The 11,713-nt window shown below is 41.6% G+C and overlaps 2 protein-coding genes across 3 annotated transcripts in view; both read left to right on the top strand.

Moving 5' to 3' along the window:
* Positions 1 to 389: 389 nt before the first annotated feature.
* LOC106519643 (zinc finger protein 62 homolog) lies at positions 390 to 8,382 on the top strand. Of its 2 annotated transcripts, none has more exons than XM_014011399.1 (2): positions 390 to 456; positions 2,233 to 8,382. In XM_014011399.1, the coding sequence occupies exon 2, from the start codon at positions 2,369 to 2,371 to the stop codon at positions 6,692 to 6,694; it is 4,326 nt and encodes a 1,441-aa protein (XP_013866853.1). In that variant the 5' UTR covers positions 390 to 456; positions 2,233 to 2,368; the 3' UTR covers positions 6,695 to 8,382. The 2 variants fall into 2 exon arrangements, with proteins under 2 accessions (XP_013866853.1, XP_013866852.1); XM_014011398.1 differs by having other exon boundaries at positions 400 to 643.
* Positions 8,383 to 8,851: 469 nt separating this feature from the next.
* The window catches only part of gpank1 (G patch domain and ankyrin repeats 1), a 4,644-nt gene continuing 1,782 nt past the window's right edge, over positions 8,852 to 11,713 (top strand). Inside the window, exons 1-3 of the mRNA XM_014011400.1 lie at positions 8,852 to 9,632; positions 9,713 to 9,854; positions 10,642 to 10,717. Of these exons, the coding sequence (XP_013866854.1) occupies positions 9,207 to 9,632; positions 9,713 to 9,854; positions 10,642 to 10,717 (644 nt within the window). The 5' untranslated portion in view covers positions 8,852 to 9,206. The remainder of the gene's footprint in view (positions 9,633 to 9,712; positions 9,855 to 10,641; positions 10,718 to 11,713) is intronic.

Below are 11,713 nucleotides of genomic sequence, written 5' to 3'. Positions count from 1 at the left end.
GTAATATTTGGGGTCACAAGTTTTTGCCATGGATATTTTGTGGGTCAGAAAACAAAAAGTTTGGGAACCACTGGTCTAAACTACATAAATAATCCTCTGTAAATTTATGCAAAGGTGAGTGTTGATGCATGTTGGGTCCTGCTCAGCTCTAGTGCTCCATCCACATCCATTGTGTATCCAGGTTGTCTTTGAAGGTGTGTTTCATAAAGAAAACCTATATTTAGTGTGGAAAAGGTCCATACAGTTGATATTACAACAATTTTTCACAAGATATTCAAATATTTCAAGGCAAGTTTTTCCATTTGGTTTACTGTCTTTAATTATGTTAAGATTTTTCATTGCCGCACATAGTACTTGGATATTTKCTGCTCCCTACCAGCAGGGGTCGCTGTGGGGCGGTGATGAAACGACCCCCGGGGGAGCAGCTACGGTGTCCGGAAGAAGTACAGTCAGCATGTAGGATACATTTTTTTTTCATGCAATGATTTGTTTTTATAACGTAGCATTTATTTATAATATCTCGGCATTAGTAGTGAGTGATTAAAACCCTGCAGAGCACGATTCAGGCGCACTGCAGCGGCTCGGATCTGAAGCTGCTCGTCCTTGTGAGGCTCGTCGTGACTTGTGACCCCCCCCTCCTGTTGTGAGTTTTTGTCTACTCGCTGTTGTGCCTTTTTATTCGTTTTAGCTCTTTTGTTTTCTCTGCATCCATAATACCCGATATGCTCTGTAGAGTATGCTAAAGCTGGAGCCATCTTTGGACAGAAATAGCCGTCGTTAAACTGTTMTATGGTCGAGCGGGGAGTTTAGGACCACAGGGGCGTAGCGCGGCCATTTTCTGAGGGGCCACGGCAAAACTCATCCTGCGTTATTTTCACAGTGCTGTTTAATAAATTGTTAATAAACAACAAACATGCCCATTAGGCTTTTAAGACAAGTGAGGTATCATAATTTAATTTTCTAGTTAAAATCATGAACATTAAATAAAGTCCTGGTAATGTATTTTTATTTCATGATTATTAGTGTGCTGATAGGAATGTTCTGTCAGACCCTTAAAATGAGAGCAAATTATGTTTAAATCCCCATATCAGACGTTCAGTGAATGATATTGTGAAAATAAAAACGCAGACCTGTGATGTGGTCTTCTATTCACCATGGTCTGCAAAATAAACTGCTTTAAAAAGGTTCAGAAAATATATATACTTGGCACAAATAGTAAGGAAAATTGTGTTTGGTAGATTATTGTTGTAACAATGCTTCTTGGCAATAAATTTTATATCTTTGGCCTGTTAGTTTCCCTTTTTAAATGGGGTTACATTTGTAAGGAACATGCATTTGTGGGATGAACAGTAAAGCTGAGTATGTGGGTTGTGCACGTGAACAATTTGCCATACACAAATTTTATTACTCATTTTAAGTATATATACTTAGAATGAGTATATGTATGTATGTGTGTGTGTGGCGGGGGGCGGGGTCAATGTCATGGTTAGACTCTAGAAATGATATTACAGATTTTTCACGTTGAAGAATTAAACATGCCTAATATCTTGTTGCTATTAAGCCATGTATAAGATATGAATGTGTTTTGATTAGTAAAAATGAAACAACTTAATTGAAAATCAGAGCAAAAATTGATAGCTCAGTGGTCAGTGCCGCTGTCTTGTAATCCTGAGGCTGCAGGTTTAAGCCCAGGTTGCATCAGGATTCATTTATTGCCATATGCAGATTAACAAGAGTCAACAATGCAATGAAATTTTTAGGATGAGAAGAAATCCTTCGACTCGCTATAAAGAATAAAAGTAAAGATAATACAGAATACAAAATTCAGTTTGCAGTAAATGCACAAAGAGTACATAAACAAAAATTAGGGTAATATATGCAGTGTAAAGTCAAAATGTCGAACAGCAAATAACTAAATARCAAAGAAAACAACAACAAAATTTGGGTAACAGAAATAACAGAACAGTGCAGGCAGGGTGCACAACATATATACATATGSTGTTTCACCGATGATAGGAAGCACGTCTGGCGTAAAACATTTGCCAAATTCTTTGAGTTTGCTCATTGTGACAACCCCTGCAGAAGGCGAGCAGCTGAGAGAGAGAGAAAATATCCTAAATATTGAATGCACTTTGTAACAATACTCTAGCAGTAATTATATGGATTTGAAATTTATTCCTAAATTAAATGGATTTAAAAGCTGCTTTATTTGTTGGTTTGTTTGTTTTGCAGTTTCTAAAGATTGTCCTGAGTGTCGTGAAAACATCTGGCGTTTGAAGACGTACCAAAAATGGTGGCTTCCTAACTCAACTATTCAAAAACAAAGGAAAATAATTAACCTCCTGTGGCCAGAAGACACAAAGCAACCATGTGTGAAGTTCCTGGTGAGATGGATCTGGAGGAGACAAAGGAGAACATCACTTTATTGCCCCTTCCAGAACCGCTGCTTATAATCCTGTCTCCACCCCCACCTTTCCTGCCGTACCCAGGCGAGCCGACCATGCTGTGGCTGAAATGGCTCAAAGCTTTTGAACACTACATTCAAGCTCTTGGTGAAAAAGAGCTGGCTGACTCCACTAAGCTCATGCTCTTACAGAACTCCCTCGGCTCGGAGGGAGAGCATGTCTTCTCGACTCTGATCAAGAGTGAAACTACGTACGCAGCTGCCATTTCGGCACTGACCGATCACTTCGGACTGGATCACCCCTCCCAAGTGCACCGCCTCAAGTTCCACCAGAGGGTTCAGATGCCTGGGGAGAGCGTAGATGAGTTTGTTTCAGCACTGGAAGATCTGCTGAGACCTTGTAACTGTGGAAGCATAAAGGAAAAACTTCTACTGGGTCAGCTGATTGAGAAAACAAACAATCTGCAACTCAGAGAGACGCTGCTGATGAGAAAAGAAACCCTGACTCTGTCCTCAGCACTGGCTATTGCTAAAGAGCTGGAATCTGTTACAAATGACTCTCATTTGGGTTTTCATGAAGTCAATGTGGAAATTGGAGAATATTTAGATCCCCCTGTTCCRATAAAACGCAAAAGAGGTAGGCCTCGTCGTGGGGAGGAAAGGACTAAAACAAAGCCACAAGTGACTAAAACGCGAAAAAAWTCATCTAGACTCAAAGATGAATACTACTACGGTAACGATAAGCTTTATTACAGTGAGGGCGAGGACAAATCTCAAGCTGTGGATGAGAATAATTTGAATGACACTAAAGTAGTCGATGATAATTACAGCACCCCGACAACATTACTTATGAAAGAGGACGATGACAACTGTGAAGAATCAGTTCGTTCAACAAAACGAAAAGTCCATTATTGTCCCTTATGCCCCAACAGACGCTTCAACAATAAAAACAAGCTCACCAGGCACATGAGGGCTCACACGCAAGAAAAACCATTCAGCTGCCCAACCTGCAACATGAAGTTCAGCCAGTCCTACCACATGACCCGACACATGAGGAACCAGCACAACGCGGGCCAGTACGTCTGCTCTACCTGCGGGGAGACCCTCGGAAGCTTCGCCGAGTTACAAGAACACAACAAGACGCACAAGTCCAAAGCTCTCTCCTGTCCAGAATGTAATGAAAAATTCACCTACAAGAACGAGTTTTGTGATCACGTCAAGTCGCACAAAAACGACTCGTCTTCTCAGACGCAAGGTCWGAGTTCTCAGCCGTCTGTTCCAGTGAAGCGCAAAAGGGGGAGGCCTCGTCKTGGGGAGGAAAGGGTTAAAACACAGCCATGTGTGACTAAAACTCCAATAGGTTCAACTAGACAATATGAAAATGACAGTAATGATAAGCTTAATAACAGTGATTGTCAATGCAGATCTACGTCTGTGTGTGWGAATAATCTGGATTGTAATAAAGCAGGCGATGCTGATGATAACGGTACCTCATCAACATCGCAAGTGACGGAAGAGAGCGACAGCATCAATACTGAAAACTTAGCCCCTTCTCTGAAAAAACAGAAATGCTTCTACTGTCCCTTTTGTATCAAGCACTTCAGCAAAGCAGACAAGCTCAGCAGACACGTAAGGATTCACACGCAGGAGAAACCGTTCACCTGCCCAGTCTGCAGTAAGACCTTCAGCCAGCCCGACCACATGACCCGACACATGCGAAACCAGCATGCTGCAGGCCAGTACGTCTGCTCTACCTGCGGAGAAAGCCTGGAAAGCTTCGCGGAGTTACTAAAACACAACAAGACGCATAAGTCCCAAGTTCTCTTCTGTCCAGACTGCAATGAAAAATTCACCAACCACGACAATCTTTGTAGTCACATCAAGTCGCATGCAAAGGACTCGCCTCCTCAAACTGAAAGCATTCAGCAGGCTGAGATAGCCGAAATGAAAACTAAAGAAACGCTTGACCCCTTTGCGCACTCATGTGACACTAATTTGAGCTCTGAAGAGTCTGGTTTTGAGCCTGTGACAGAAGATGAGGACTCTGATGAAGAAAGCAACTCTGATGAAGAAAGCGACTTTAATGAAGAAGACTCTGATGAAGAAAGCGACTCTGATGAAGAATGGACAGAAAACACTAAAAACACTTCCTCAAAGGCTAACAAACAAAAAGGAGGAGCAACAAAAGGACACTTTTGTCCTCTCTGTGCCAACAGGCGCTTCACAGGCCCGGAAAAACTGTCTCGACACATGAGGACTCACACACAGGAGAAACCGTTCGTCTGTCCAGTCTGCAGCATGAAGTTCAGCCAGTCCTACCACATGACCCGRCACATGAGGAACCAGCACAATGCGGGCCAGTACGTCTGCCCTGCCTGCGGGGGAGAGTTTGGAAGCTTTGTTGAGCTGCAAAGCCACAAAAAGACGCACACGGACCAAGTTCTGTTCTGCCCGAATTGTAACRAAAAATTCACCAACAGCGAGGAGCTTTGCAGTCACATCGAGTCGCACCAAGGCGACTCATCTTGTCAAACAGGAGGTCCRAGTAAAGTGGAGACCGAAGGAACACCTGACGCTGGCGCAGCATCTCGTGATGCTGATTCTAGCAGTAAAGAATCTACAGTTCAGGATTCGCCTGAAGATGACGCCAACGAAGCTACATCTGAGAAAGACGGAAGCAAAAAACAGAAAAAAGCCTCCTCAAAAACTAAATCCGAAGGCCACTTTTGTCCTCTCTGTGTCGGCAGGTATTTCAAAGGTCCAACCAAACTGGCTCGACACATGAGGACTCACACCAAGGAGAARCCGTTCACCTGCCCAGTCTGCACTAAGGTTTTCAGCCAGTCCTACCACATGACCCGGCAYGTGAGGAACCAGCACAACCTCGGAGAGCACGTCTGCGCCAAGTGTGGGAAAAGTTTTACCACCTGGCTGGACTTGAAAATACACAGAAAAAGCCACGCCGTGGAAGGCTTGACGTGTCTGGCGTGTGACAAACACTTCAAAGGGCGGGCTGCACTCGCCAGCCACCTGAAGCTGCACGGGAAGGTCAAGTCCAATCCCCGGAGCCTCAAGTGCAGCGACTGCGACAAAGTGTTCCGTCGCTCGTACCATTTAAAAAGGCACATAATGAGCCACCGCAGAGCTTCAAACGCTGATTGTTACACCTGCCCCGACTGCCACAAGAACTTCTTCTTCCCGGAAGACCTCAACAAACACCTGGAGATTCACGTGAAAGAAAGTAGCGGGACTTGTCCGAAATGCAACGAAACCTTCGGCAGCGCAGAAGAGCTCGAGGCTCACATGGTGGTTCATAACAAAACGTACCCCTGCAGCATCTGTGGGAAGAAGTTCAAGGTTGAGTATGCACTAAAGAAACATGAACARAACCATCAACATGAGCAGTATTACTGCTCCATGTGTTGCAAACACTTCCCCAAGGTTTCGCACTATAAGAGACACTTAATAGTCCACGAAAGACGAGAAAATAAATGTCCACACTGTGACGGTGTGTTTTTGAAGTTGACAGCCTTTAAGTATCACCTGCGGACTCATACTGAAGAGAGGCCTTACCAGTGCAGCTGCTGCATCGAAACATTCGAGGAGAAGGAGGAGCTGGAGAAACACTGCCTCAAACACAGAAAACTTAAAAAGGAGAGGCCGTACTCGTGCACTCGCTGCGACTACGCTTTCTCCACGCTAATCGAGCTGACCGAGCACATGGGTTCGCACGAGGGCGAGCTGCCAGACACCTGTCCCGTTTGYGGCAAAACCTTCCTAAACAAGAGCAAGCTGGAGAGACACCTGAACGTCCACAATGGCGAGAGGCCTCACCTCTGCTCCATCTGCGGCAACGGYTTCACCTCGGCCGCCAGCCTCAAGCTGCACAGCATCATTCACACCGGAGAGAAACCCTTCCAGTGTCTGGAGTGCAGCAAAAGCTTCCGATCGTCCAGCGGGCTGCGGCTGCACAGCCGGCAGCACATGGACGAGCCGCCCAGCTACGATTGTCCCGAGTGTGGAAGGACTTACGGACGCATGACGGAGCTGAAGATGCACCAGCGCTACCACACGGGAGATAAGCCGCATGCCTGCACCTGCTGCAACAAACGCTTTATAAGCAAAGACAAGCTGAATGTTCACATGAGGACACACACCGGGGAGAGACCGTTTTCCTGTCCCCACTGTGGACAGACATTTACACAGACTGGGGACAGAAACAGACACATCAGTAAATTCCACCCATTATTGGAAAACACCTTTAGTGATTTACCTGATGTAAAGTTTTAAGGGTTTATTTTTTTAAATATCACGTTAGGGTTTTTGCGTGTTTGCAGACATTGTAAGCACAACAAATATATTTAGATTAATTATTGTGTTACTTGAGGAAATAAAAAGGTTAAACAAAAATACATTGAAAGCATGACCCCATCAAACTTGCTGTATGCAATSTCCAGGTGTTTTTGAGGGTTGATGAGTGTCCAGCAGTGAACAGATTAATGAGAGGTGCACCACTTTCCTCATACAGATTAAGGGGGTTGTATCCAAAAGTGTCCATGTTCAGTTTCTGGGTTGTCCAACATGACAACTCATTTGAAAACTTTGTCATATTAACATTATTTTTCCCAAAGTGTGATTTAGAAACATGTTAGCTGTTATCCTTGTTAAGTCATGATGTCCTTATATTGGTTTTCAGTTTAGATTGAGAAAAAAATGAGTATAAGCATTTTTCTGTGGCTGTTCAGCTCTGGATTATCACAAAGTACTTCATGCTGATGAAAAACTGCTAACATCAAGCTTTTTTATGAAATCTGGCATTCCCCTATTTTGTTCTTTAATCTGTCCTGTTAMGTTTTAAGATGTTTTTTTGCTCTAACACACTTTTAAATTATTGAATTAGCTTTGCAGGATGCCATAAAATACTGCAGAAGGCTGTTAATGACCCATTTATTTAAATCAGGCRCGCGGAAGCTCGGAAACATACAAAATGTGCAGAATAGCAGGCCCAGAGTACCAGGGTTGGTGACCACTGAATAGGAGTCMCGGAAAGTGCAAATCCTGCACGAGTAAGACTTATAAGAAAAATGTCATCACACAGTGGATAAACATTCTGGTTTTTAGTTCTTAAGATGTTTTGTGATTTTAAAAAATATATAGTTTAGTGGCTGCTTGTATCCAAACACATGAGCTTAGACCTAAGACCTGTGTGAACAAAGAGTAACAAAAAAGGGAATACAAATCTCAGAACATCACTTTTATGTACTTCATTCTGCAGACTCATTTCATAGWGTTCTGATTTTAGACGGTTTGAACAATATGTTGTGTATCGCTAAGTTTATCGGCTGAGAAAAATCACACAGCTAAATATTTGTTTATACATGTGAATATATGTAAAATCTGATGTTTACAATCTATTAGCAGCAACACTATTGAAGTATTTACACTCAGCTTTTTAGTGCAGCAAAAATTTATGTCAGCCTTTATTCTTTGATTTTTATTTTTTTAAAGCTTATTGATTATTGTCTGTCACAGTACTTGGCATTAAATTGTGTGGGATGACTTGTTCCCATAATATCCATGTGCAGAATAAGCATTTGGGATAGCGGGATGGTTTAATGCTTTTGCACTGTTCTCTAATCATTTTACTGCCTACTTTGAAGAAGTCTATGAAAAAAAAACAAATAAATAAGATGTGCATGCTGGTTTATTCTGTGCAGCTAATCTTTCTCAATCCTGTGCCTATTTCCTTTTCACTCAGCTTCATGTTRGTTTGCATTGTTTTATAAACTGGGTGCAAATTACTCTCAAAGAACCCAAATTAAGATTGTGTATATAACTTTTTTATGTTATATCAGCATGTATAATCACACTAGTTTTAATCACTTTGATATTTTTGTTGGACCTTTTTCTTTTTGTAAGTGATTTGTAATTGTGTTTAGAAAAGTGCTATGAAAATAAAACTAATATTTACTCTGCCATTTTCTGCACTGTGATCAGAATGTAAGAAAATGTAAGTAGGATATTAGTGGATGACTCAGTTAAATATAATTATGGGAATGATCAAGATTGAATCATGTTAARTTTTAAACTACTTTATATGTAATAGTTACACACCCAAAAAGAAAATCTGTGAAAGTTGTGCTGTAGCCGAGTGGCTACAAATGCAACTTTTACAAATGTCAGATTCAGGCAGTAAAAAGTGCAAGTTAAAACGTCCACATGGGGGCGGTATGAGCTATTCAAGCCAGGCCATAAAACTTAAAACGTGTACTAGCAAAAAGCTTGGTGTGTGTTTCATAAAAATATATTAGGAATCATGCATTGACATGAATGCTTATTTTATCAGTAGTTATAATGACTTTAATACTCAAAAAGATTCAGCGTTAGTTAACAAGCATTTCACATCCAGTCCGATAGGTGGCAGCACTTCCTGTTTGCGTCAACATTTGACTTCCGTAATAAACAAGGCGACGCTAGCCATCTTTACGAGTTAACTCGTAAGCCACATTTTTTTCTGATTATTTATGTTCCTTATTAACCTTATATATTTATTCGAATTYACTTAAAGCTACTTCACCAAGCTTAAGAATTTAACACTGGAAGCTGTGTTGACTAATCAATTATCAGGGATTTTGTGGTAATCATGCTAATTAGCATTGGTAGCACGTACGTTAGCTCTTGAGTGTCATGACGGCATTTCTCCTTATTTTAGCCAAACTTCAAAAACAGTTGTCTTTGACTAAGTTGTAATAACGGAATTATTTTCTAAATCTGGATAAARCTTGAGCCGAGGCTAGTCCTAATGGCAGCTTTAGGTTTCATTCCTGCCACAAAGCAAGATGCTTTTAGTATTCGACCAGATCATTCTAGGTCTAAAGTTAGTTGTAGTCTTAGTGGAGAAGAGGCCAAGCAGTTCTATGAAGGTTTGATGAAAGACAGCAGCGCGCAAGGTGAATCAAGGACCAGTAATAAAGTTAAAGGCAGAGTGCGTCGGGTCCGAGAAAGACAAAGAAGAGTCCGAGCTGTACAARAACATCAGCAGACTCAAACTGAGCCTGTGGTGCAAAGAGGAAGTTCTGGTGAAAATGATGGCAACCAAAGCAGAGAGGTGACCCTGTCAGAAAGGACCATGGAGCTGCTGGGTCTCAGGTTGCTGCGTTGTGCTCATGAGGGGGACATCTCTGGTGTCAAAGAGCTTCTCTCTAAAGGGGTCGACATAAACTTCCAGGTGCAGTGCTCAGTATTTTTATTTTGTTTTGAACATCGATAAAGTATTTGTATTTACACTGTGTTACTTTCTATTTTCAGGATACATTTCTTTGGACAGCTGTGATGTGTGCCAGCTGGTCAGGACAAAGAGCTGTGGTCAGGCTGTTACTGAGTCACGGTGCAGCCTGGGTTGGAGTGGTGGATACACAAGGCAGGGACGCCCAGGACCTGGCGTTGGGAGGTATCATCAATCAGCTCTGAAAATACAAGCATTTTTTAACCATAACAGTATGGCCACACAGCTCATCAATCAAATCAACACATGGCCTCACCTCTGAATTCTGCTGTGGTGTGCCAAGCTGACAGCAGCTGGGGCCTCATTTATAAAGGATTGTGTAGAATTCATGCTAAAAGTGAACGTACGGCCAAAGGGCGAAAATGGCATATACAAAAAAGAAAAGAAAAGAAAAAAATCTGATTTATAAAACCTTGCRCGCGCACACCTTGAAGCAATTTTCATTTTTTAGATCACAGCTGCACCTCAGAGTTTGCACACAAGATCCCCTCTCAGGTTTTGCCCTCTACACACCCACATTCAACCATAATTGGGTCAATGCAAAGTACCTCATGAATGTTAACGTATGTTTAAATGAGTCAGCTGATCAACGTCAACAAAATCGATTGGCCGGCTCAGGCACGCGCTCCGCCGTGTGTCAGGAATGATGTGCTGATGACTGCTCACATTAACAGATTGTTCATAATTTACACAGATTTCCCTCATTTTGCAGGTATACAGACATTTAGAGCAATCTTTTGGATCTTTTCAAAAACTCAGCTTAATTTTTTTTTTTTCTCAGAGCATAGGACGCAAAAAAATTGTAAATTAAATTATATTTATCCCCGCCCCCACCCCCCACGGACTTTCACACTTCATATATATATATGGTTGAGGGGTATGTTTTAAATCTTATGTGAATCTGAAATTTCCTGCTTCCATCAGTTCTTCCTTTTTTCTTATTTTTCCCCAGCGGGCCACAAAGAAGTGTTGGAGGAGTTATTGAACTACGGCAGGAGTCCACGAGCAGAGGAGCCATCCGAWAGCAGGTTAGCACACCCTCATCTGAGGAGAATAACAGCAAATATTAATGTGTCTGTGTGGTTAATAAATAACCTTGTTTAAACATATMTAACATATAGTTATAAAGCATAGTCATAAAAAATAGTACAGAACTAGTATAACCAGTACCTGAGTATCAGTAGGTTCCAGGTGAAACAGAGCGAACAGTTTTGTTTATTAAACAAAATTAATTCTGAAAATCTGACAATGAGGAAACTACATGCTTGATGCCCACACTTCTTTTTTTTTTTTCCTAAAACATTTCTTAAGACTAATTTAAAAACACTTTAACAGTTTAAAGCTCGGATTAGATTTCTAACACACCTACTCATTGAATAAACTAAAAAGCTAGATTGCATCAGTAATTTTCTCAGCCACCAGCTGCACCTCCATCACTTTGTTTTAGGATGTTTGCAGCTCTGAAACAGGGTTGAGCAAAATCGTATTGTGTGCAATTAAACCCTACACAGACATAAGCCAGAGCACAAGGAAAGCCAAAATAGGTGGRCCAAGGCCACAACGTCAGCTACATGCAAGTGCAGTTTTCATTTATTATCTAAATGCCCCAATTAATTGTGATGCATTTTTATGCCAATATTGCCCAACCCTACTCTGAAAATGTAAAGTTCTTTCAGTGTTGGTCATGGTGAATCAACCTGTAAAAAGAAATAAATGCATGGACATTGCTATGCTTGTTGAACCAACTGTAGGTTCAGTTCATAGACGTGAATATAGGTCACTAGACTAAGCCCCGCCCATCCCRTCCACTGGTAGCGTCTGTGACAGCATGGAGGAACAGAAACAGACCAAACAGGGCAACAGCTCACAGCCTCCATAGAAACTAATAGATAAACAGCAAGCTGAACTGGATCTGTTTCACAGATTATCAGTCATGTTTTTACAATAAATTAATAATTATGTTAATTTCATTCACCAATCATGTAAAACAGCAGATTTATACCAGAAAAATACATAATTTATAA

The sequence above is a fragment of the Austrofundulus limnaeus genome, unplaced genomic scaffold (assembly GCF_001266775.1).
Source record: "Austrofundulus limnaeus strain Quisiro unplaced genomic scaffold, Austrofundulus_limnaeus-1.0 Scaffold80, whole genome shotgun sequence".
NCBI lineage: Eukaryota > Metazoa > Chordata > Actinopteri > Cyprinodontiformes > Rivulidae > Austrofundulus > Austrofundulus limnaeus.
Note: the sequence above shows the minus strand (reverse complement) of the source record. Positions and strands in the feature narration are given on the sequence as shown.